General features: G+C 40.1%; 1 protein-coding gene across 1 annotated transcript in view; it reads left to right on the top strand.

The window, feature by feature from the left end:
* Positions 1-22,198, top strand: part of ARHGAP8 (Rho GTPase activating protein 8) — a 59,141-nt gene extending 36,943 nt beyond the window's left edge. The window contains exons 9-12 of the mRNA XM_009332791.1: positions 11,280-11,357; positions 12,005-12,133; positions 15,210-15,313; positions 22,001-22,198. Coding sequence (XP_009331066.1) covers positions 11,280-11,357; positions 12,005-12,133; positions 15,210-15,313; positions 22,001-22,198 — 509 coding nt within the window. The remainder of the gene's footprint in view (positions 1-11,279; positions 11,358-12,004; positions 12,134-15,209; positions 15,314-22,000) is intronic.
* Positions 22,199-22,684: the final 486 nt, after the last annotated feature.

Below are 22,684 nucleotides of genomic sequence, written 5' to 3'. Positions count from 1 at the left end.
CCTACACAGGGACAAAGGCGCACGCAGGGAGAAAGTGAGAGATAAGCCTGCAGTCTTGAAATTCCTTTTCCCAGTGTAAGGTGATTTTATGTTTTGATCCCTGATTTTTAAGGCAATCACAGCAACATTTCCATATACCTTCGTGCTCCAAGGCCTCAGAGTTTCACAAATGTTTGCTAAATCTTGCAGTACTAAATCTATAGCCTAGGTACATTTATCTTACAGGTGCCAGAACAGAAACAGAGCATTGCACAGTGGTAGAACTGGGAATGATTCCTAACATACCTGAAAGAAGGGTGTGAATTTTTAATAGGTGTGTCAAGTGAAGAAAATCAAAATGTGTTTGGTTCAGTTATTTAAAAAAAAATATCCTAAACACCCCCCCCCCAAACAAAACATCATGGCATTTAGCGTGCCATTAAGTTTAGTTAATGTTTGAACAAATTTTGAGGATTAGCATGATTTTTGTTAAGACAAAAACCAGACTCAGATCTCTATATTGCTGTTAAATGAGTTTTATCTGAGATTTTCCTCATTTAAAGAGCTATTTGTGTTGATAGCACACAAATAATATGAAATATAAATTTTGAGTAAATTATATTCTCCTGTAGACAGGCTCACCCAAAACCTATATCCCACAATATTCCCAATTCTTAATTTGCATCCTTGAGCTATCATTCTGAACAAGGTAAATTTTGCTTTTAGTATTCAAATGGTATGCCTCATTGATCTCTGTTCATTTTACCTATTGCCGCTAGGGTTTGGTCTGAGTTTGAGTTTATTTGAACCCTAAGTGAGAAATTTCAAACTTTTTAAAAACTTGTACTGAATAGGTTTCACATTTGTGAAGACAAAGCTGGGGGGGGGCAAGAAAATCATTGCTTCTCAGCTTTATTGCTGATTCTCAAGAGAAATCCTGGCTTCATTTAAATCAGTGCAAGATCACATTGATTTAAATGAGGACAGACTAGACACTTAGTGTCTTGCCCTCGTTGCTAGGCTATGCTCCTTCGTATTTTAGCTTACCGCGTGGTGAAAGAGAACATGAAATAACTGCCTGTTTTATTTTTGTTTGGGTTTCATACTTTGAGTGAAGCTGATTAATGATATGCATAGGACAATGAGAGAGATATCCAACTGCAGTGGGTACCTGCTTACAGTTTGCAAGCGGTGGAGCACAGCATCTATAGGGATGCTTGCGTCCAGAACAGCTAGCTCCTCACCTCTTGAAATTGCTGATTTATCTTCAAAATGCCTGCAGCAGCCAAGGCCAAGTACTGGAGCGGGGCCAGTTCTGCTATTAAAGGTATCTACTGATCTGCAGTAGATGAAATGTTCCTAATAGACTTTATTTAAGGCCTCTTGGTCCAAATTCAGGATTTCCACTCAAGTCCATAAAGCTGTTTGGATGTGCTGTTTCCAGACTGGTGCTAATGACGAAAACTTTGCAGGTGTAGCTTGTATCAAATATTATGGTTGGATACAGGGAATGTAAATAGTTTGCTACTAAGAATGTTGAAGGCAAGTGACTGGCAGCTTGAGACAATCCCTGTAATTATAACTGTAAGTGGATAATTAGAGCTTGTGTAGTGTATCAGTGCATGCCCCATCTGCAGATGAAAGCCAGACTTTTTTGTGTTTTAAATTGTTATGAAACAATCATCCTTACCTATATTTAGCTTATCTTAATTGGCAAATACCTCTTCCTCACTAATCGCAGGAGTCAAGAGAGCTAAAATGACGATGAATGTGCACTAATATCATTACTTCTTACAGCTGTTACTATTTAGAAATTGAGTGAAAATGTAGTCACTAAAATGTTAATTGATTTAAACTTTTGGCTATGCTTGGGAGGAGGGCTTTGCATATCTGGCAGTTCCTTCGACCTATTTAAAGATTTTAAAGAAATAGGAGGTTTATGGCCATCATTATGTTGTGCTGGTGACCAGTAACTAGTACTTCTTGCACTGATCTGACACAAAACCGCCTCAGTCCCATACTCTTCCCTCTCGCCAATTGCTGAGTCTAGCTCAGATACCCACAGTTTTCTGAAGCAGCAACGCCAGCTGCTCAGTACAGGGGAAAAGAAGCAAGTTTTAGCTCTCATGGTTGTGATGAACCAGTCCCATACTCTTCCCTCTCGCCAATTGCTGAGTCTAGCTCAGATACCCACAGTTTTCTGAAGCAGCAACGCCAGCTGCTCAGTACAGGGGAAAAGAAGCAAGTTTTAGCTCTCATGGTTGTGATAAAAGAAAGGGTTGGCTCAACCTTGCCATTGCAGAATTTCTCCTAGATGAAATGTTTGTTATTCTGAAAGCAGTAATCATCCTTGAGTTTTCTCCAAACTTTTTTTGGAGAAGAAAAAAATCTTTTTTTTTACTAAAAACTCATCTGTTCAGTGCAGTATCAGCACAGTTTGTAAAGCACAGTCTCTGAGGAGATGTGATGATACTTCTGAACAAAGCCCTTGTCCTGCTTTATGCATCTCTGCAAGTCAGTGGCGTGGTAATACTGGCCACTGCTGCGTAGTCCAGCCATGTACGTGCTACCGGACTCTCATTTTTTCCCCAGCTCTCTGTCCTTCTGTGCCCCCAGAAAGGAAGGGCATGGGCTCTGCCAACATTGATATTTTCCAGCGAAGCCCGGGTTTGCTCAGAGCTGTCACATTCCCGATCATAAGGAGATCTCCACAAACCAGATTTCTAAGGAGAGATGGCTTGTCAGGTAGAGTGTTTTCTGACATTCTCAGCCAGCTGATGCTTGAAAGCCAAGTACCTGCCATGCCAAGGCTGTTAAGCAGTAGGTGATAGACATGCATTTTTTTGCACTTGATTATAAGTGTGCAGGTATCTGTTGTACCTGCTGTCTGCTATGATTTTAACTCTTTCTCTAAATCTGGAATATCTCAATTCTGCCATCAGCTTCAGCAAGTGTCGGTTCCCGTGCTGACAGCCCCGGGAGGCTGACTGGCAGCGTTCTTTGCACTCCAGACGTGGCCATGAGCACAGTGAGAGCTTCAGTTCATCTTCCGGAAGTGACAAAAATTCGCTGTCATTATCCTATTCCATTTGATTTTGGCATAGTTTCCAGCCTCGCAGAATTAGCAGGGAGTGGGTTTTGTTTTTCACCCTAGGTGCAGTATTTCCACTCTTTCTTCCCATTGCTACATTTTCACATCTACGTACCTGAAAACAGTTTCTGAAACTCTGACTTAGATCACAAAAGCTTCTGCAAAATCATGCTTTATCAACAGGGTTAAGATTTCTTGAAACATCAGAGACCCTCTGACATCTGTTACATCCATTCTGTACTGCTCAGGCTCTTATTTCTTGAACAGATGTGATGCAGGAGCTGTGGTGGTATTCAAACGAGGCACCAGCCTGCAATAGTATGCTACCAGGCTAAGGAAACTTTCAGTCTCTAAAGTTCACCCAGCCTTTTTCATCTTAATGACTCCAATCCCTTTGACAGATTGCTTCATGTCACATTTTTCCTCCTTATTGTTTAAATTTTCTGCCTCAGTTTCAGACAACACTGTTGGCAGAAGTGTTCTTCCCAGTGTGGAGGCATCCTCATCTGTACAAATGAGCCAAAACTCCCTTTCTTGTACCGAGTTATTGAGTGGGCTCTGACAGCAGCAAGCATGTCGTCACCCCCAACAGCCAAATTAGCGTTACGACAATGACTGTGGGTCTCTTCCTCATATATTTATCCGACTGCTTATTTAGGTAGCTGTTTCTGAGCAAGATGACTCTCACTGGATCCAGTTAGTAAGTCACCCAGTACCTTAACAGAGACTAAAGAATCTACCGTAAGCAGAAATCCCTCTACATCTGTTTGTATTACGTAAACGAGATCTATTATGGCTGATGCCTCAGAGACTATTACAATAAACACAACACACTAAGTTTCTTAATTTCTACAAAAATTTTCATGTTAATTTTTCAACAAAGGAAAAGAAAGTAGCCTTTTCACCACTTTCATTCTAGATCCACTTTAGAGTGAAAAATGTTTTTAAAGTTTTTAATACTGAATCTTAAAAATGCTTAATTTCAGTTCCTGCTAACCCTCACAGGAAGAATTGGTTTCCTAAAATGAGTTCTGACTATCTGAGAAAATCATCAGCTCATTAAGACTAAGCCTCAGAGTTCATCTTCTGGACCAAACCAGAGAAGTGCTCTTAATTTCAGAAGTAAGGTGTCGGTATCATCCTGAACCCAGGTGATGATTTAGTCAGGACAAAGAGGAAGGATATGTTTAACACAGCACATTTGTGACTAGATCTTCGTAGTAACCAGCAGACCAGAGGACATCTTTTGCTATGCTCAGCCTCAAAACCACAGCCTGTTCATCTGTCTATAAATGCAAGGCTTGACTTGCACTTGCACTTGCACTAAATAAGATGATTTTTTTTGTGTGTGTGTGTACTACTTTATCTCTACCACGCTGTGAGAAATTACCTTGCTTAATTAAATATTCACTCTCTTATCAGAACAATTCGTAAGTGTTTCTAACCTGGTGTCATTCCTTTGGCGGTAACGATCTTGATGCTTTGCTCACAGTCCCTTTTTTCCAAAAAGCCCAGCTTATGCCACAGGGTAGTAATTTTCTTTCTCTGGTTAATATGGCCCCACGTGTCCTCAGCAACCTATTTTGTGTTGAAGGGAGACCGTAAATGGGGGCTGTCACTTCTAACCGACCGTTTTGGTAACCAGGGATATAAGCCGTGCCATGCTATGGAGGATGCATCTTTGTGAGTATGGCTTCCGTAATGCTCAGGGATGGGGTTGTGCAGGTGGCTGAAGCTGCTGGTGCTGCCCATACCCACCCGGCAGGGCAGAGAGGGGCCCGCTCGCTTCAGAGCTCCCCAGCCTCCGAGGCAGTTTTATCCGTCGTAGGCTTTAGGATTCAGAAATGCACTTCTGCTTTTAAACTCTAATAAGATGTCACAGCAGAAGTTCCCTTTCATGTCTTTTACTTACATGTCTTTTTTTTCTAGAAAAGCAGGTTACAGACTGGATATAACATATCATGATAAATTAAAAGCTAGGTGGTGTGTGGCTGGTGGTTTTGGTGTTTATTTAGGTCAGTATTACTACAATTCACCATGCTCTCTTAGCTTTTAAGCTCTGACCCGCAGCTTGACTGTACGAAGTGATACGCACGAATAATAAAACTGCATGGCAAAATCCATATTTTGTTTGCAACCCACCCAACATCTGGAGGTCAGGCGGCAGCTTTTAAGGGAATTTTTATTTGATATGGTGGGTGTAAACTGCTCTGTTCAGACCTGCATGAAGATGTCAAATAGGTTACAAAGGGCAGGAATGTTGCTCAAGCACATCTCAAATATTAATACGCTGACATTTGTATTGGTCTTACGCGAAATAGCAATTTGAAATATATAGGTAGGATTATTATTGTTAATGTATTTTATGTTTTAGAGAGTATCCCCAAAGGTATAAACGACATGGTCCGTGTTTTAAACAATTTAAAACCAAAGCTAACCTGCTGGGATTTTTACTAAAATTTCCAAAATTTGATAACATTGGCATTCTATAGAATGGCCGTATAAGGAAACAGCTACAAAAAAATTGCATAGAGAACTGATTACTAAAGAGACCATGTGAGATCAGCAGCAGCTCAGAAGTGATGGAACAATAAACTCACGGTGAAGGAATCACACTACAGAATTATAAAGCAGAAAAGATAACTGTCCCCTATAGGAAAATTATCTCGCAGTAGCCCCCATTGCCGAGTCTTTCTCTCTTACCATTATCTCTTTTGTTGACTGGAAGTGCTTTGCAGCACAAAGGGGTTTTTTTGATGTTGCCTCATGGTACCACAGGAGAGTCCTGGGTGATGGCTAAGACTTCTAAATGAAATGGTAATAACCATGCTATAGAAGTTTAATAATAAAGTAATAAATGTCCTATGGTATGATTATAGTGACAACTAAAGCTGTCCTTTATCTGTTCAATAGCAGAAGCATTGGTAAATAGTGATTAATCTTTCCTCCTCATCCCCTCCATGAAGCATAACAAATCTTGCTGATGGAGAAAGTTTTGGTTCCATTTTTTAATGTGAATGAATACATCTTGGTGGTGATAGTCAGAATGGGTAGAGATGGATGGTTATGCATTCTGAATATGTTTGGAATGCTGCAGCTTAGGGAGTTTGCCTCCTGGCCTCCACTTCTTGTGATCAATCAAATACCTTTTAAAAATGCAACACTGGGAAAGCTTGACATTGGCCATATAAACATTTCTGAGTTCTTGGCTCTTTTGTTTTCATGTGAATGTTTTTACCTAGGATTCACGGAGATGAGATAAATCCCAAGACTGGTTCGTGTGCCATCAAATAAAAATGAACCTTGTAATAAGCACAGTTTGTGTTTTTGGTGCTCAGGCATTGTAAATAAATTATGTTCGGAGGTGCCAAGTGTAAACTGAGAATATTCATTCATAAATCCAAAGGCTAGAGACTATGCCGTTCAAAACTGCAAGGACACAAACACACTTTGGGTTCTGTGGAGGATGCACAGTTCTACATCCTTGCTGCTGCTGCTCAGCTTTTCAGTAGGGCTGGACCTGTCCCTTCTCTTCCCCTCTGCCCTTGATCTGCTGTGCACCTTCTTGCAGTGCAAATCATCTTTACAAACTGCAGAGATCACGCTCGCTTGTTCTGTATTCATTGCACAGAGTAGAAGGGAAAGGAAGGCTGTGCAATCTCCTCCTCAAACTTGTACTGTATTCTAGCTTGAAAAAAAAACCCTCGAATTTGTCTTAAGCATAAAAATTCACAATTGCCACCACTTTGGGCATTTAAGATGTTACATTGAAGATGGACGATTAAAATATGCTATAAACTCATCAGTCCTCGCATTAGAAATAAATTAGTTCTAATTTTTAAAAAGGAATCTTACTAGAATTAGGTAATCTGCAAGAAGATGTCTAAATCAGTTGTATTAATGAGAATGAAAACCACTTCCAAATCAGGATGGACACTTCCTGAGACTTGGCAGGACGCCAGTCAAAAGAAACATTTCCAAACTCAATTTGGGACAGAAGGAATTCAGATGCTCACTCTTGTCTGCTTTCAGAAGAGAAATAGCAAAGTTAAGGATGATTGAAAGAAAAAGAATGCAATTTTCTCATCTCTCTTTCTTTGACAAGTTTGCGGCAATGTGACAGCATGTGTTGCTTTAATTTATCTTTATCAGTTTTGATTTTCTGTGTCTTTCCTGTGGGATAACTGATCGGGGGGGTAGAAGGGGGTTAAGTATTTTTAGCAACAGTTTATTAATTTGGAGTGTGACACAGTTGTGTCATTGCACTGTGAAATTTTGTCTACTGTGGTAAAAGCCATCTTATTTCAACGTGTAATGAAGTGCCTGCCTGTTTTCATTTATGATTACTGACATTTAAATAATTATTCAGTTAAGTTCTCAATCGCAGAATCACTTTTCATTGAATACAGATGGCTCCTTCACTAGTCACATACTATGTTTTTCTGTATAGCACTTAATATTTAAAATAAAATTTTGATCTTTTTGGTCTGGAGAGTTTAGTGCAGGGTAGCAAAAGTCCACTGATCTCTATATCTATCTATCTATCTAATCATCTATAATTTTTTGGTGAGGGGCAGGAAGCAGTTTGTACTGAGTTATCTCAACAGGGGCTCTGCAACATTGATAAAATATGTGAGTGACATGCAGCTGCGTGTTTATCAGAACTGGAAAGCCCAGGCTAGCTGCTCATGTCAGTCAACCCCTAGCAGTGTTCTGGCAAGCGCTGCTGCCCCGGGGTTGGTATTCTCCGTGGACTGTGTTACCCATGCTATTAATGGCAAAATAGTTCAACTTGTACACAAAAAAAAAAAAATTTCTCTTTGAAGAGACAGCTGACATGAGTCATGCTGTAAATGGGATTTGATTGAAAAACGCTACTAACAAAAATTAAATAGGCTACTTCAAAAAAAAATTTTTTTAAGGGCAAAAATGAATGCTTTGAGCTGCAATGACCAGGATTGTCTTCAGCCAATTTTGTTTCCTTATCCCGTAACTCTGGTGGCTCTGGCATGTATTTTGTCTGCAAAAAGAAGACAAAGTGATCAATTTTATTTTAGTGCAGGCACCTTATGTTAGCTTAATTATGGTAGTTCCAAGAACTGGGATTTTTTTCCCCCTAGTGTCTGAAAAGGAAGAGGCAGGTTTAGAGAAAGTATTTCCTGACGGTGTATAAGGCTGTGTATTGATCCATCACAGTGGAATAACCAACGAGAGGCTTCAGGTCCCTTTCCTCCGTCCCATCCCTTATTATGAGACCCCAGTTGGGGGCATATGCTAATGCTGTTCAGGTTATGTGACATGGGAAACACCATCATTCAACTCACGTTTTCAGGTAGCTTTCCCTTGCCCTGCCTAAACACAGAAAGCACTGAGAGCAACTAATAGACTTACAGACTTCTAAAAAAAGTATCTTCCTCAGTTCGTACGCATCACAGAAGTCAGAAAAAAATATTGTAAAAGGGCTGTCTCTGTACCCAGACTCATCATTTTCCCCCTTCAATAGCATAATTGCTGTTGACTCGTATTTCTGTTTACCAGTAGGCTGAAGTTATGACCCATGCTTTATTTAAAAATTGCTATAATATATTATTTTCTGGTCTGAGCGTCTTTTATGCAAAAAAAACGTGGCTCTTTTGCTGTTGCAGTTCTTTTACTTTAGCAGGAGAATATAGCTTTTTTTCTTTTTCCTGACAGTTGCACTAACCTACATTTAATTAGTGTCATGTCATTTGGATAGGTTGCCCACAAATGTAAGAAGGATTGGAGATACCTGCTTTGGCAGTTGGCTTGTTGCCACCTGTGATCAAACAAATCGCTGTATATTGATTCAGTTTCAGCTGACCTGGAAAATGAATTCTGGAAGAAGCACAGATATTGCCCATATTCCAGATTTCTGCAGATGGGGATAAAAGTTGCTTTTTCCCCCTCAGACCTCCAAAAAACATATCCAGCAAGAGCTTAGCATTATGTGCTGTTACAGTAACATTGATGGGATGCAGGGCCAGACAAGTACAGCTGCTGTCTACGCTACAGATTAATGTCTTTAATTAGACTCTTGAAAGCTTAGCCAATAAAGGCCTAAACATGTTAAAAATTGATATTTATTACATTGTAGTTTATACAGTCAGATTCACAGCAGATTAAAGCATTAACTATTAAACCAATTCCTGCAAACCGAATTGCAAGCATTTATGATGTCCATTTTCTGAAAGACTTGTTTCTACAGAAAACCTCTAGTCCACTGACAGCCAGCATAATATTCTACAAATTCTCAGGAAATTATTGTATTTCTTGTTTGCTGAGGGCCATGCCTTGATGAGCTAGCTGTTCACAGCTGCCACTTCCAAAACCATGTCTTTAGGCAGGTTGCGCTATAAATCTAATGGAGCAGTTTTACTACAGTGATGCCATTTGCAGTAACTTTATTCAACTGAAACATGACCTGATCGGGAATAAAGCAAGCAGTCAAATAGATCATAATTATTGTCCATTTGGTTCCTTTAATAACCACACGCGTCCTTCTTAGATACTGTAGTTTGAGATGTCATACTCCTTCCAGAACTGAGTGCATGGACTAAAGTTTTAATATCCACCCTGGCATTTAACAGGCAAGGGCGTAAATGCTTAGAAAGTAACTAGGAGCTGTGTTCAGCTAAACTCCAGCTAAGCCTCTAAATCTAGTCAGTGGAGCACTTTCAAGTAGAGCTTGGAGTTCTTTGCAAAAGTCTCTGAAACATGTCTATGAAAATTTACTTCAATAGTACATTATCAATTCTTGTAGTATACTGATCTAAATTCATATGAACAATACTAAATGCTATTCTGTAAGGAATGGGTTCATTAAGGAATTTTGTATTAACTTACTAATTTTTCATGTATAAAATACGCATGCAACCTGGGTGAATTTACAAGAACGACTGAGTATCTTTCATTAATGTATGACTCAAAATTTTTCTAGAACACCATAAAGATTCTTGATCATGCAAATAAGTGCATGTGTACTTTAGTTGAAATATAAGAACATTGATTTCAGTCTGGCTACTTACCGGCTGAAAGATAAGCATGAAAAAATAAAAAAGTCAATCTGATCTTCCACACTCACGTAAAGAAACGTACAGCAGTCCCTCCAGGTCAGTGGGTGGTCTGCCACCCTTCTCAAAACATCAGCGATTTTATGTTTTGTCAGACCAGCATAGGCTAATATTTTAGATTACTCTGCTTCCAGTAAGAATTTCCAATTCAGCTGTGAGCCAAATTGCATTACCTGCTGGGTGGAAGGAATAGCACAAACTGGAGAGAAGGAAAGAGAGAGGGAAACAAGGATTTTGCTAAACTCAAAAGCAAGAAGTACCACAAGTCTCAAGAAAAGTAACACTTCTTGTCCCCATCCTGCTTTGCATAATAATTCAGATAAATAACTTACCTTGAAAGCTGTGGTCCAAATTAGATCCTTGATTGGATGCATTTTATTGACATTTTTCCTCTGTAGCTGAAGTCAGATTTCAGTTAGTCCACAACATAAAAGCAAATTAGATAGATACCCTTCAGGAGATTTATGATAAATATTTCAGAAAGTGCCTCAAGACTAGAATCAGGTATTTCAAAATACCATGGGAAGGCAGAGTGTTAAGTCCCACTGACTTCCAGAGAGAGGTGGAAGGAGCAATGGTCTGCCCAAAACTACCTTTAAGCTGGGGAGGCCGGTACCCCTCCAATGGTAAGAATTAGGCTTCTTCGTCCAAAGATCCCATGAAACATCCCCCAGCCTAAAGGTAGCCTAAAGCTACCCCGTTTAGCTTGCTAAAGGTTTAAGGCAAGGAGAATAGTAGATTTAGAGGCGTGGTTTGGGGCTCAGTTTGCAGATATGCTCAGTGAGAGTGGGTAAATGGTAAATCTAAATCTCCTCCTTCTATGTCATTAGGTGCAATTGAAAGCTACTTTTAAAGAAAAATTATAGCTGGCAAGACACTCTAAAACACTTAAGGAAAGGTGGTAGTATTTCTATGAGACACATTAAAGAAAGTGCTGTAGGCAATGCTGAAACATGATTTGATCCTACATACTATTATCAAGGACTTCATTTCCAAAATACGAGTGTATCAAGTGGCTTTGTTCCCAAACCTTCTCCCTCTGTTCTGTTTTCAACTGAACCTGAAGGGAAAACAAGAGGGGACAGCTTTTACAGATGAGACCTGCGTTGTTTTTTCAGGACTACAAGTAGAGGGCCTCTTCAGAAGGTCAGCCAGCATCCAGACTATCAAAGATGTTCAGAAACTCTACAATCAGGGTAAGCTGTCATCATACAGTTGCCAGTAATAGTGTGAGGGCTTTGTTGATCTTGGTTTTGTTGGTGAAGCAGAAATGCTAGCTTTCTTATTATTAGTTAATCATAAAACCATTTGTAACATAAAATAATAAGAGCACCAGTACAGAAACCTGAAAGATAGCGATAGGCACTTACTTAACGCTTACTGAATAGCAAGTCATCAGTTGATGTCAGACCAGAGCTTACAAAATCTGGAGCAGCTAATGAATGATAAGGTTTGAGTCAAAAATGGTCTGTATTTTCATAAACATTTGTATTGCCTCTACGTGCTTTACTGTAGTTACGAAGTACAATGTCTCTGTGTCGTTTTGCTTCTGGTGTTTTTCCATGGTTATGGCAAAGAAATACAATTTTTCCTAATAATTTGTGAAATGTAGTGAAGTAATTTTGAAAGTCACTGACTTCCCCGTGAAGTCATTTTATGAAATGTCTTTATGGGGAGAATCTCTTATAGCAAGATTAATAAAACTCTATGAGAAATACAAAAATAAAATGCCAGGAGTTACCAGCAGCAGAAAGGCAAGAGGTTTTCTGTTCAAAATGTAGTAGTTTAAAGAAAAAGTAAAACATATGATTGAACACCTTTTTTCTTCTTTTTCTCCTTTTAGGCAAATCTGTGAATTTCGATGATTATCATGATATCCATCTTCCTGCTGTTATCCTAAAGACTTTCCTTAGGGAACTCCCTCAGCCATTACTAACATTTGAGTGTTATGATCATATCCTCGGAATCACCAGTGAGTATAAATAAGTTTTAGAAAAATCTATACAGCAAGTTGAACTGGACCTGGCTAATTCATAATCACTGCTGTTTGCCAACCATGACGCAGTTGTGAGTATATAATATTATTAGTGCTTCACTGCAGCCACAGATGGTCAACCTCATAATCTGTACCAGAGCAAAGTGGTCAGGGTTACCAAGACCCTCTCTGCTTTTTACAAGGTTTACTGGTTTATCTATATATCATACTGTATTATTAAGAATTGGATTGGACTTCTCACTGTCAGGGCTCCATTTTTACGTCATGGCACAGCACTGTTAGTCTCAGTGATACAAGTTATGTCAAAGCAGCTTTAGTTTTAGCAGCAGGATAGGCAGAATTGTGGAAACAAAATTTAGTTGGTCACTTGTATGCTTCTTTTCTTTTTTTTCCTTTTTTTTGTGGGGAGGGGATTGTTTTTATTGCAACTGTTCCCATGGGATAACATATTGGGGAAGAAAGGATCTAAAGCCATAAGAAGAGAAGACATTGATTATCTAAAGATCTGCTACCACATGAAACTATGAATTATAAAACTTTAATTATGTGCCCTTTGTCAGGGACTAGGAGTTTATAATGCTGGCAAGGCAACCCCCTAATACATGGGGCTTGAATATCTGAGACCCCAGAATATCTGGGAGTTAGTACCTAGTACTTGTAGAGACTGGTATTTTGCCATCCAGGCTATAGTCAAGCTAGCAGGGAACCCATAGGGCTTCCAGTCACAAGCCACAAGCACGCATTTTTCCAAAACCTGCTTTTTGAGGAAATTCTATCTAAATGGAGTACGGCTTCCAGCAGAGTCTGTTAGCGTACCTCTGGTAACCATGGGCTGATGCTGTTGCAACGTGTAGGTTCTCATCACTATAATGACTGTTGCTGTTGGGGTAGGGCACTAAAATAATTCAGACTGGGCATAAATCTCAATTGCTACATGTTTGTAAAGTGTAGAAGTACAGCAAGTTTACCTAGTTATACTGTATTCTAGGTAAAATTCTTATACTGTGCCCATCACTAGCATCTGCACGTACTGTTTCATATCGTTAGCTTTATTCATGTATTTCCATTAAAAAACTTAATCAGGTCATGTTCAGAATCCTCTGAAGTTCTGTACTGTTCTGCTATTTGCAAGCCTGTAGATCACCACCTTCCAAATCAAGGATTTGTCTGTTCACACAATAAATACCTCAGGGCATTGAGAAAAACGGGTCTATTCACAGGAAGGTGGTAGAAATGGAGGAACTAAGGATAGTCACTCAGAACTGGAAAGAATAGGGGAAATTTGGAAAAGGGATGTATAGATGCTAATTTTTACTGAGTTAATCTTGTGCTGACTTTCTGGACATGGTACTACTTTGTGATAGAGCGAAGTGAAAAATGAGAACAAGTCTGAAAAGAATCTGAAAGCAATGCAATGTCCTTGGAACAGTGGGAGGTTTTGCTTGGCAAAGTGCCTGTGAAACATTCATTCCATGTTATTTTTGTTTACTGGCGTTTTAAATGTTGATAGGATATGTTGAAAAGTAGAGTTTAAGAGAATTTGTCCTTGGGCTTTCTTGTTATGCAGTGTGATGTCCACTGTCTTTTCTTGATGCTGTGGTGATATCCTGATTTTAAAAGATCTTAAGCTTGAGAGCCAAGCTGGACTGCAGCAAAGGCATATTCTCTGTGAATACAGTGCAGAAGGGAGCTTTGAAGAGGTGTGATCACAGACAGCTGTCTTGGGATGATTTGAAAATTCTCATTCTGTCTTCCGGAAGACACCAGAGCAGTGTGTGATGTATCTGTTACATCTCTTAACCTGCAAACCCAGAAATACAGTATCTCTGCTTTACCGTACTTTGAAATGATAGTGAAACTTTTCTCTTTAGTGTCTCATCTGAAACACTTTTTTAAGGAATTATTGGTGGGAGCTGCGAAATAAATTAGCCGAGAGACTGACTAAAAAAATTAATAAAACCTTGAAGCTTGTAATTGTCAAAGAACTTCTTCTTTGGTCATGAAAACTGCTAACGAGTTCCTTTACCCAGTGTTGCTACACTTCCTGCATTATTTACTCTGCAGAAGGCTGACAAAAATATTCTTGGGATTCAGATTATTGTGTCTTACGAGAACTGGTAGCTTTGCAGTAGGCAAAATGTCAATACAGCTCACCACAGTATAGCTTCATGTATTTAATCCAGAGCTTAAGGGAACATTTAACATGCTGGAATTTTGTGCATGCACACGTACTTATGCGCACCTCTAGCTGCGTCAGGGAGAGGGAGAGAGAAATGCATCAAATGCAGAAAAAACATCATCACAAATGAGCTGGTTAGGTCAGGCATGATTGTAATCATCAGACCTTTCCCCAGATTGGTGTTAAACTTCCAGTACTAAAATAATGACAATATTCCAGGAAAAAAAAAAAAAGTCACTTGGAACAGCATTTGTAATATTATCCAGTGTCAGTGTAATCTCACCCAGACTGTCTAGATGATGCAAGGAGTTTGGGGTCCAGTTCTGGTTTTGCCCATCTGTAGAAATGAGTTAATAAACCTGCTTAGGTTCATCTGCAGAAAATTCTTACCCGCCCAAGTGGTCACCTCATAAATTTTTGCCGCGACAGAATAGTTTCCTGCAGAATCACAAAAGTGTTTTTAAAGGTAGTAGAGTGCCAAAAGGGCATTTTGGGCAGGACTACGTGTCAGCAAGCATAAAATTGGAGCATTAAAAAGTAGATGCCTGGATTCAGTGCATGGAGAGATAATGCGATTCAAATCAAGACCTTTGAAAGTCCTCTCTAGCAAAGAAGTTATTTTGGCTATTTCACTGCATCGGGAAAATACTCTGGAAGTTAGTCTTAGCCAGATACATGATAATACAGAATAATGAAAGGGTCATTCAAAGGGATAACCCTAACTGTTACTGTGGTCGTGGATGTTAGTAGAGCTGAATTTTGTGGTCAGTTTTACGGATGGATATGTAAAGTAATTCCAGCAGATATAAGTAAGGTATTATTTCTTGGTAATATTTTGATGTTTTGGAGTTAAGACTGACTTTGTCATTGCAGGTGTGGAGAGCAGTTTACGAGTCACCAGGTGTAAGCAAATCATTCAAGGACTTCCTGAACACAATTACGTTGTTCTGAAATATCTGATATGCTTTCTCCATATGGTGAGTATAGGCAAAATTTCCAAAGTAGTGCCAGTCTTTTCTTTCTAAATCTGTTCTTGTTAATTCAACGTTGAAAATCGCCACAGAAAATGAAACTGAAGAATTTTAAAAGTATGGTAAGGTGGTGGTGCAGGACTTGCCAATGGAGTGAACTCAGGATGCAGAACCCTCCAGTTCTAATAAAAGTCAGTGCTAAACAATGGTCTGGCCATCCCTTCACCATGAAATTCTTTAGATGTAATGAAAACTACTGTGTAAATTTAAATGGAACTGTGCCTCTACTGGAATATTTAAAAGTCCTGTCCCCCTGACTCCACATTCACAGATGTATGTTTTTATTGATTTAGTTTTTGGGGTTTTTTCCTATTTTGGTGTGAAAAAAAGCATGAAAATAGTGGTTGTGTAATTTTTGGTGCTGGAGAAAAAACAGGTGAAATCACCTTTTTTCTCCAAAGTATAAATCTTGAGCAACTAAAACACCAAATAAATTAGTGTCATTTTAGAAAATGATAGAAATACTAATGAGCTTTAGAACAACAATCAGCAAACTATTTTATATTAAATCTTACAAATAACACTCTCCTGTTTAAAGTAGCCTTTCATCCTGTAATTTACTAGTGTTAAATGAAAGACTTTGACCATGCCATTTTGCAAGGATTTTTGGTATGCTTCAGGATAAATGAAATCATGTGTCTTTTGTCCCACTTTCTGATTTGATGATTTTCTTTTAATGCATTTTTGGAAACCCCACAAGTGTGAGGGTTTGGGGAACATCCATTATAAATGGTTCTACAGTTAGCCTAGTGACATCCTTCGGTTGCCAGTTTATGTGCAGGAAAAGACAGTAATAGGGGTGTAAATTTCCCTTCCTTCTGCCGTATCCAATGCATTGCCTTTTCCAGATTGCATTTTTCAAACCCAGGTGCCTAAAATTGAGGATCGTGGTGTAGTTGACACCTAATTAAAGTGATCTAGCCTTCAGAAGTCCTAAGAGCCCACCAAAGCAATCACGTATGTGGGATGATGCTGATTTTCACCAGTAGAGGAATTAGCCCTCAGTAACTGTTCTTGGGCTACAATCATGTTTGCCGTATTCTAGGCAGTAACATATTTCAGAAACAAGTACATTTAATCCCTTTTTCTATCAAAATACTACAGAAAAGCAAGATTAAAGGAAACATGTTGATATGACCCTCACTCAGACAGCACTTGCAGGGTTCCTGTAATACCCACATGTTCGTTTGCTGTTGCTTAGCTGAGCTCTAATGCTATTAAGGAAATCCTCATGTCATTTGCTATTATTTTAGCAACTGATATCTCTCCTCAGTGTTATGAATCGTGTAAGTGACTTTGTTCCAGTAATAGATGCACCATCTCAACGTACTTCTTAAGAGCTGAGCACTCGAGGTGCTAGTGAGGTGTGCAAAAGTACTACATAGTGTTTTCTGTAATTGGGCAACAGAACATAGCATTATTTTTGAGTATGCCTTGGTATGTAAAGCACAGCTTCAAGTTGATAGTAGTGCTCAGATCTGCAATTTTTGCTGATCCATGGCTTTTCATCCTTAATGTCTCAGGGAATATTTGCATTTGGAAAGGTCAAGGGAATGTGAAACAATCTAGGAGCTAGAGATTTCTATTCATTGCGGATCAGTGTGCTGCACAAGCTACTACAATTCAAACTTTAACAGAGCACTTTACCAATAATCCTAGTTTTTACCTGCAAGCATCAACCTTCTTATATGTAAGAGGCAATTTAATTCTTCCATGAGCTCAGCCTTGAGTAGTGCAAGAGGTACTTGTGGTAATTTCATGAAGTGGGATGAATTGTAATCACTAGATACAGGTTTTGAACACTCCAGGTTTGATACAGGCTTGTGGAAGAAATAAAAAAATCCCTATTTTCTCTGCAGTCTCAACCCCCTTACTTAATGAAACAGCTCCTTCTAGTCCAAGGGTGCAAGACAGTGCAAATCCTACAGAAGTAAGATTTGAATGTCAAAAATAGGTCCAAATTCTTTAACCTTAGATTAGCAGTGATTTTGCCAGTAATGAGCCCAGCATGCTGTGAAAGGTATAAGCTATCCATCTCCACTTCGCAGTGCATCTGGCCTCTAGAAAGGGATTTGCAGGGTCGCCTTGGAGTTGCAGTGGACTGAGGTCCCTAGGCAGGATTGGGCAAACAGGAGCAAGAGGGAAAACAGAGACCGGTTTTCACAAGTCGGTCCCTGAATTATGTCTGTAAAAAATGTCCGTGCTTGCTCAGCTGAGCTCACAAGAGATGAGTGTGCAAAAACAAGTGTTTGTGTTCCACAAGCCCTGTATTGCACATGCAGTGAAGTGGATTTATGAATGCACATGCAAACTTAAAGGGCTCAAAGTCTTCTTGCAAATTGCTTGGCAAAGCACACTGAGGGCTACAGTTACCCAGTTCTGAAGCCAGAAACCATTTAGTAGAAAACTACAATTGTAGTTTTCCATGACAGTCCAAGGCTAAGCAATCAGGAAAGTCTGTAGAGGCAATAATATAATCTAGATTGTGTTTTTTATAACCATGTCTTTCGTTTTGGTACCAGCTGATACAGCCCCCTCTCTAGGCTTACACACTTTCCTTCTGCTGCTTATTTCTGTCCCTGCAGTCATGCCTGATGCAGGGGAAGGGTGGCTGACTCAGCTGAAAGAACCATTGCAAAAACCTGCCAAATTCAAAACGTCAAACTTGGACCAACTAGAAAAAATGGACAAGGTTTTGGGGCCCATGAGCTATGCTTCAGATCTGTAACCGAAGCAGCAAAGTTAAAGCCAAGTACAAGCTGGAAAAAAAATGCTCTGAGTTAACATTTTGTCTCAATCGTTTGTCCAATTGAAAAGTCTAATTAGCACCAGCAAAGCTTTAGGGGTGGCTGGAGATGACGGGACACACTGGGAAGGATTAGATGACTAAGCCTCATGGAGCAGATACAAGCAGTTGGCATGTCTGTAAGGTAGCTGAGAGTGGGGGATAGAAATGTATTTCCAGTCAGTTTGTGGGGGCGTTTTAATATCTAGTAATTTTCCTCTGAAAATGTTTTGTGCAGTTCCTTTCAGCATTGCAACTGAGAAACCAAAGACTTGGTGATGTCCTTATATTTTTAAAACGTGATGGTAATTGGCTGTTTCTGCCCAATGTATTTCACTGTTTAAGTTCATTAGGTAACGTAGCAGCTGTCTGGGTTCACTCCTCCAGAATCCATGAAGGTGCTGGGATACAAGTGTGTGGAATCCAAAAATCGTCCCAATTTTGCTGGGGGGGAGCTGGGTGTTTATTCTGGGATAGTGAAGATTTATATTTTGCATTTGTTGATGTGGCACTAAATCTTCAGTGTTTCTTCCCAATGATGAGTTTTGCAGTGTACAAGTTTTATCTTTCTAGAGGACTTTCTTTCAGTATAGGCTGTCATTACTTAGTGATTTTTCTATACAAATTCCAGTGAAAGGGGGAAAAAAACCAACAAACTGGAGCTGTGTAGTTCTTTGTTGTAATATTTGTCTGTGATGTTCAGATGATTCCTTCAAAGATACGGTGTAGGTCCTTGGAGAATTGTCTTTTATTAGCTTGTCAAATTGACAGAGCAAGTGTATTTTCACTTGTAACAGAGATGACGGTTACTAACTTTGTGAGGGAATCAAAGAAGGAGTCAAGGGGGTTAGTTCAAATGCTCAAGATGTCATTTGTATTTCTTAGATAGAACGTAGCTTTGGGGTGCAGTTATTTAGAGGGGTAGCCCATCAAGAGGTTGGCTGACTGCATGCTACCTTTACATGGGCTAGTGTTGGAAGAAAACATCCGCTGCTCATGATAGTGTTGTAGGTGAAGTGGGTGTGTTCATGTCGTTCAAGAAAGAAATCTGGCATTGGAGTAGTGAGGGGGTTGGGACAGTGTGAAGCCTGATCCCCTCAGGGAGGGATAAAGCCATTACCACTGGTGTGACAAGGCTTCCTTGCTTGCAGCTCTTGATGAGCCAGCAAAGATTCTTGTGGAGACAGTTGGATTCAGTTGCACACTTCTTCTTGGATCTGCTGAGGAGGTGATTGCTGTGTATTTTGGAGTGAAGCAACATGCCATGTCTCCCTCAGATTCCTAAGTGTCAGCCTGATTGATGACTCACAGATATAATCACTGGTTCATTTTATCTTAAGGATTTTCTCTCTCAGGGGAGAGGCTGTGTCATGGGTATTTTTGTTGATCATTTCAACATTGACTGTCTCCTTGAAATGTTCAGAGTGGTGGTGGGTAGGAAGAGATGGTTTCATCTTGGAGTTGGAAACATTCTTTGAAACAGTTGGCCTAAAGAGAAAAAACAGATCTAGCTTTACCAGGAAGTCGCAGTGGTGTTGCTTTGGGCTGAAACATTGGCCTTCAAAGGCAGCGGCTAGGTTAAGCTGGGTGTGTTTCAACTAGCGCTTGAAGACAGCACCTGTACACAACTTGTGGGATGGAGTGTGTCAGGGAGCACTCCCAAAAAACGGGGGAAGACAACTACAACAGGTTTGACTCCTTACACCCTCCACTGTCCTCCAGTACTATACCACATGCTTCTGTGCCAGCACAGGGTACCTGCCCTGTATACACTTAAGGTACCTGCCTTAGGATATACAGTACATATCTTCGGTTTTGTCCTCCATCCACAGGGGTTTCACAGGACAACATTACACAGTGTGGATGCAGCCAGTACGAGCCACTTGACCCAAGAGCCAGAATGCAGTCCCTAACCTTGTTATATTTAGCAGTATCCAAATGCCAACTTCATTGTCCAGCTACCTTCAGGGTAATACCTAGGTCTGTGTCTTCCTGTTAACAGGGTACTCCTGTTAACGTTGTCCTAATTGTTTTCCTTCACCAGTTATTTTGGTAGTAGTTTAGCTTTTGCTACATTGCTGTATTATGATGAACTATTGTTTGAGCTGATCTCATCTGAATCAGATTAAATGAACAAGATGGGCTTGTTGGTTTTTCTGTATAGTTAAATAGTGAATTGAGAGCAGTATGTGAAGGTCAGCAGGCTATACGTGGTTCATACCCTAGAGAGAATGATGTGGGTTTTGCATAAGGTCATGAAGCAGGCATTGCCGTTTAATCTGATGACTTTTTATTCTCAAGCTGTGAAGTCAATCCTTTGAAAAGGTGGTTATGGCACCAGTATCTCCTTGTTAATACCTCCTTCCTTTATCCAGCCCTGCTTCATGACCTTAAAAACAATTGAAGCCTTTAATATTTGTAGCAGAAGTAGCATCACAGTAGCTTTGATGTCCCAGGAGGGTGAGGCAAAGACTGGAGGGAAAAATAGTACCTATTATTGGAAAAATTAATATGGTTAGGAAGAAAATGTTACACTTTTGGGCACATAAGTGCTTCTTCATGTCCCCCAAGGAAAAGACTTCCATCCTGCACACATGTCTAAAGGGCGTTATATCCCCTCATGGCTGGGCAAATAGGCTCCTTGCTAGGTAGAACACCAAGGACGGTGGGACTGTGCTGTAGTAGACAGAGAGGAATGAAACCTGTGTTACCGGGCAGAGGGCAACTGGAGTTTATGCATATGCTAAGAAGTGTTCACATGATCATAATGTTTCTTAGATTTTCCTCTAGTGCCCTCAGGCTTTGCATGGTACTAGAGAGCTGCCTTTTCATAAGGCTTTATGGCAAGGCAGAAATGGAGAGACACTGAGAAGTAGAATTTTTGTTTTCCTATCCCCTTGAAATTGTAGCAGGAAGAATACATGGGAGATTTTGCCCAATAATTCCTCGTTCCGCTCTGAGATGACAGCTTCAGAGTAACCTGTACATCGCAGCTTGTGACTGCATGGTCTTCTGATGACAGATTACTGAGCAACAACTGCAACCATCAGCCTGAGAAGAACTGCCTGAATTGTCTACGTCAGGAGGAATCAAGAGCACCTTCAGCTTGCTGGCTCTTTACAATAACAAAGAACTTGTCAGATAGGGCACCCAGACCACATTGGGCTGTAGATACCAGCCATGCAATGCAGGAGAGCAAAACACACACCAATTCCCTGCCAAGCTCACACAGAGAACAAAAATACTCCTGCTACCCAGTTCTGGGCTCACATTCACAGATAGAAGTAGGACACATCATCCAGGTGCAGAACAGATTTCAGTGCTGTGTATTTTACCTACAGCCATTTTCACCCCCATTGCTTCAGAGGAGTTGGGTGGATGTGGAGGTACTTGGAAGTGAAGTCACGCATCAGTGGGACGAAAAAAAAAGTCCTTCTAAACCCTTGCAAACAACTTGAGAAGTCCTTGAGGTTTATTCTATAGAGGACTTAGTACCGAAGCAGATGGGATAGCTGTTTGTTTATGCTGTCCTTCCCTGCCCCCCAGCAGAGATAACAATAGGTTCCATATAGAAGGATGGAAAACAATTAATTTTCCTAGCATAAGGAAACAATTCAGCCTTTTTGCTTGACTTACTGACATCTTATCTTGTACTTGAGGGACACAGACTCCAGTGGCCCCATAGCTCTAGGCTGCAATCAGCCCTGAGGCTGTTAAGAAGCCACTGATGTACCTGTGGCCAGGGTCTACTCCCATCATTGGTTCATCCTCAGTACAGGATGGTGCCTTGTCTCTCGCTCTCTGGGGCACGTGTCAGCATACACCTATTCATGTTTATGTTTTTCCAGGTTTCACGGGAGAGCATATATAACAGAATGACAGCATCCAGCCTGGCCTGTGTCTTTGGCTTGAATTTGATCTGGCCGTCGAAAGGAACAGCGTCCCTGAGTGCTCTGGTACCTCTGAATCTCTTCACTGAACTACTGATAGATTTCTACACGAACATATTCAACTCCCGAACAGTGCCTGGTGAGATCTTACCTTAATGCTCTCAGAAAAGGTCTCCATGCCTCAAATGGTGGGAGTCTTATATTCAGGGCTCTCTCCTGCGAAGAAAACTTTCAATACAGAGTAAAGTTTCTATAGCTTTCCGAATACCAAAGATGTTGGGAGAAGCACACTGCCCCATATATTCTCATCACGTGTGGGAGAATACGTACGTGAACATTCAAAGACCAATAGGTCAAAGTGAATCCCCTTATTAAACTTGAGTAGCTGACAAAAACTGATACGTTAAAAAAAATCATGACACTATGTGCCAGTCTGTCACTTCTTTGGGGATGGAGACCTTACTATGTGGCATTATTTTCTGGGGCCATGCAGAGCTAAGTTCTGGACCACTCCTGAATGTACAGGTTTCTTCTTTTTTATTTTTTTTATTTGAATACAAGTTTGTTAGAAATTTGCCTATTAAGTTAATAAAAGATGGAATCAATTTTTAAGATACTAAAATTTCTAAACTATTTTTCCAT

Source organism: Pygoscelis adeliae, unplaced genomic scaffold (genome assembly GCF_000699105.1).
Source record: "Pygoscelis adeliae isolate BGI_AS28 unplaced genomic scaffold, ASM69910v1 Scaffold38, whole genome shotgun sequence".
Classification (NCBI taxonomy): Eukaryota; Metazoa; Chordata; class Aves; order Sphenisciformes; family Spheniscidae; genus Pygoscelis; species Pygoscelis adeliae.
The sequence above is the reverse complement of the archived record's forward strand: the minus strand, read 5'-3'. Positions and strand labels throughout refer to the sequence as shown.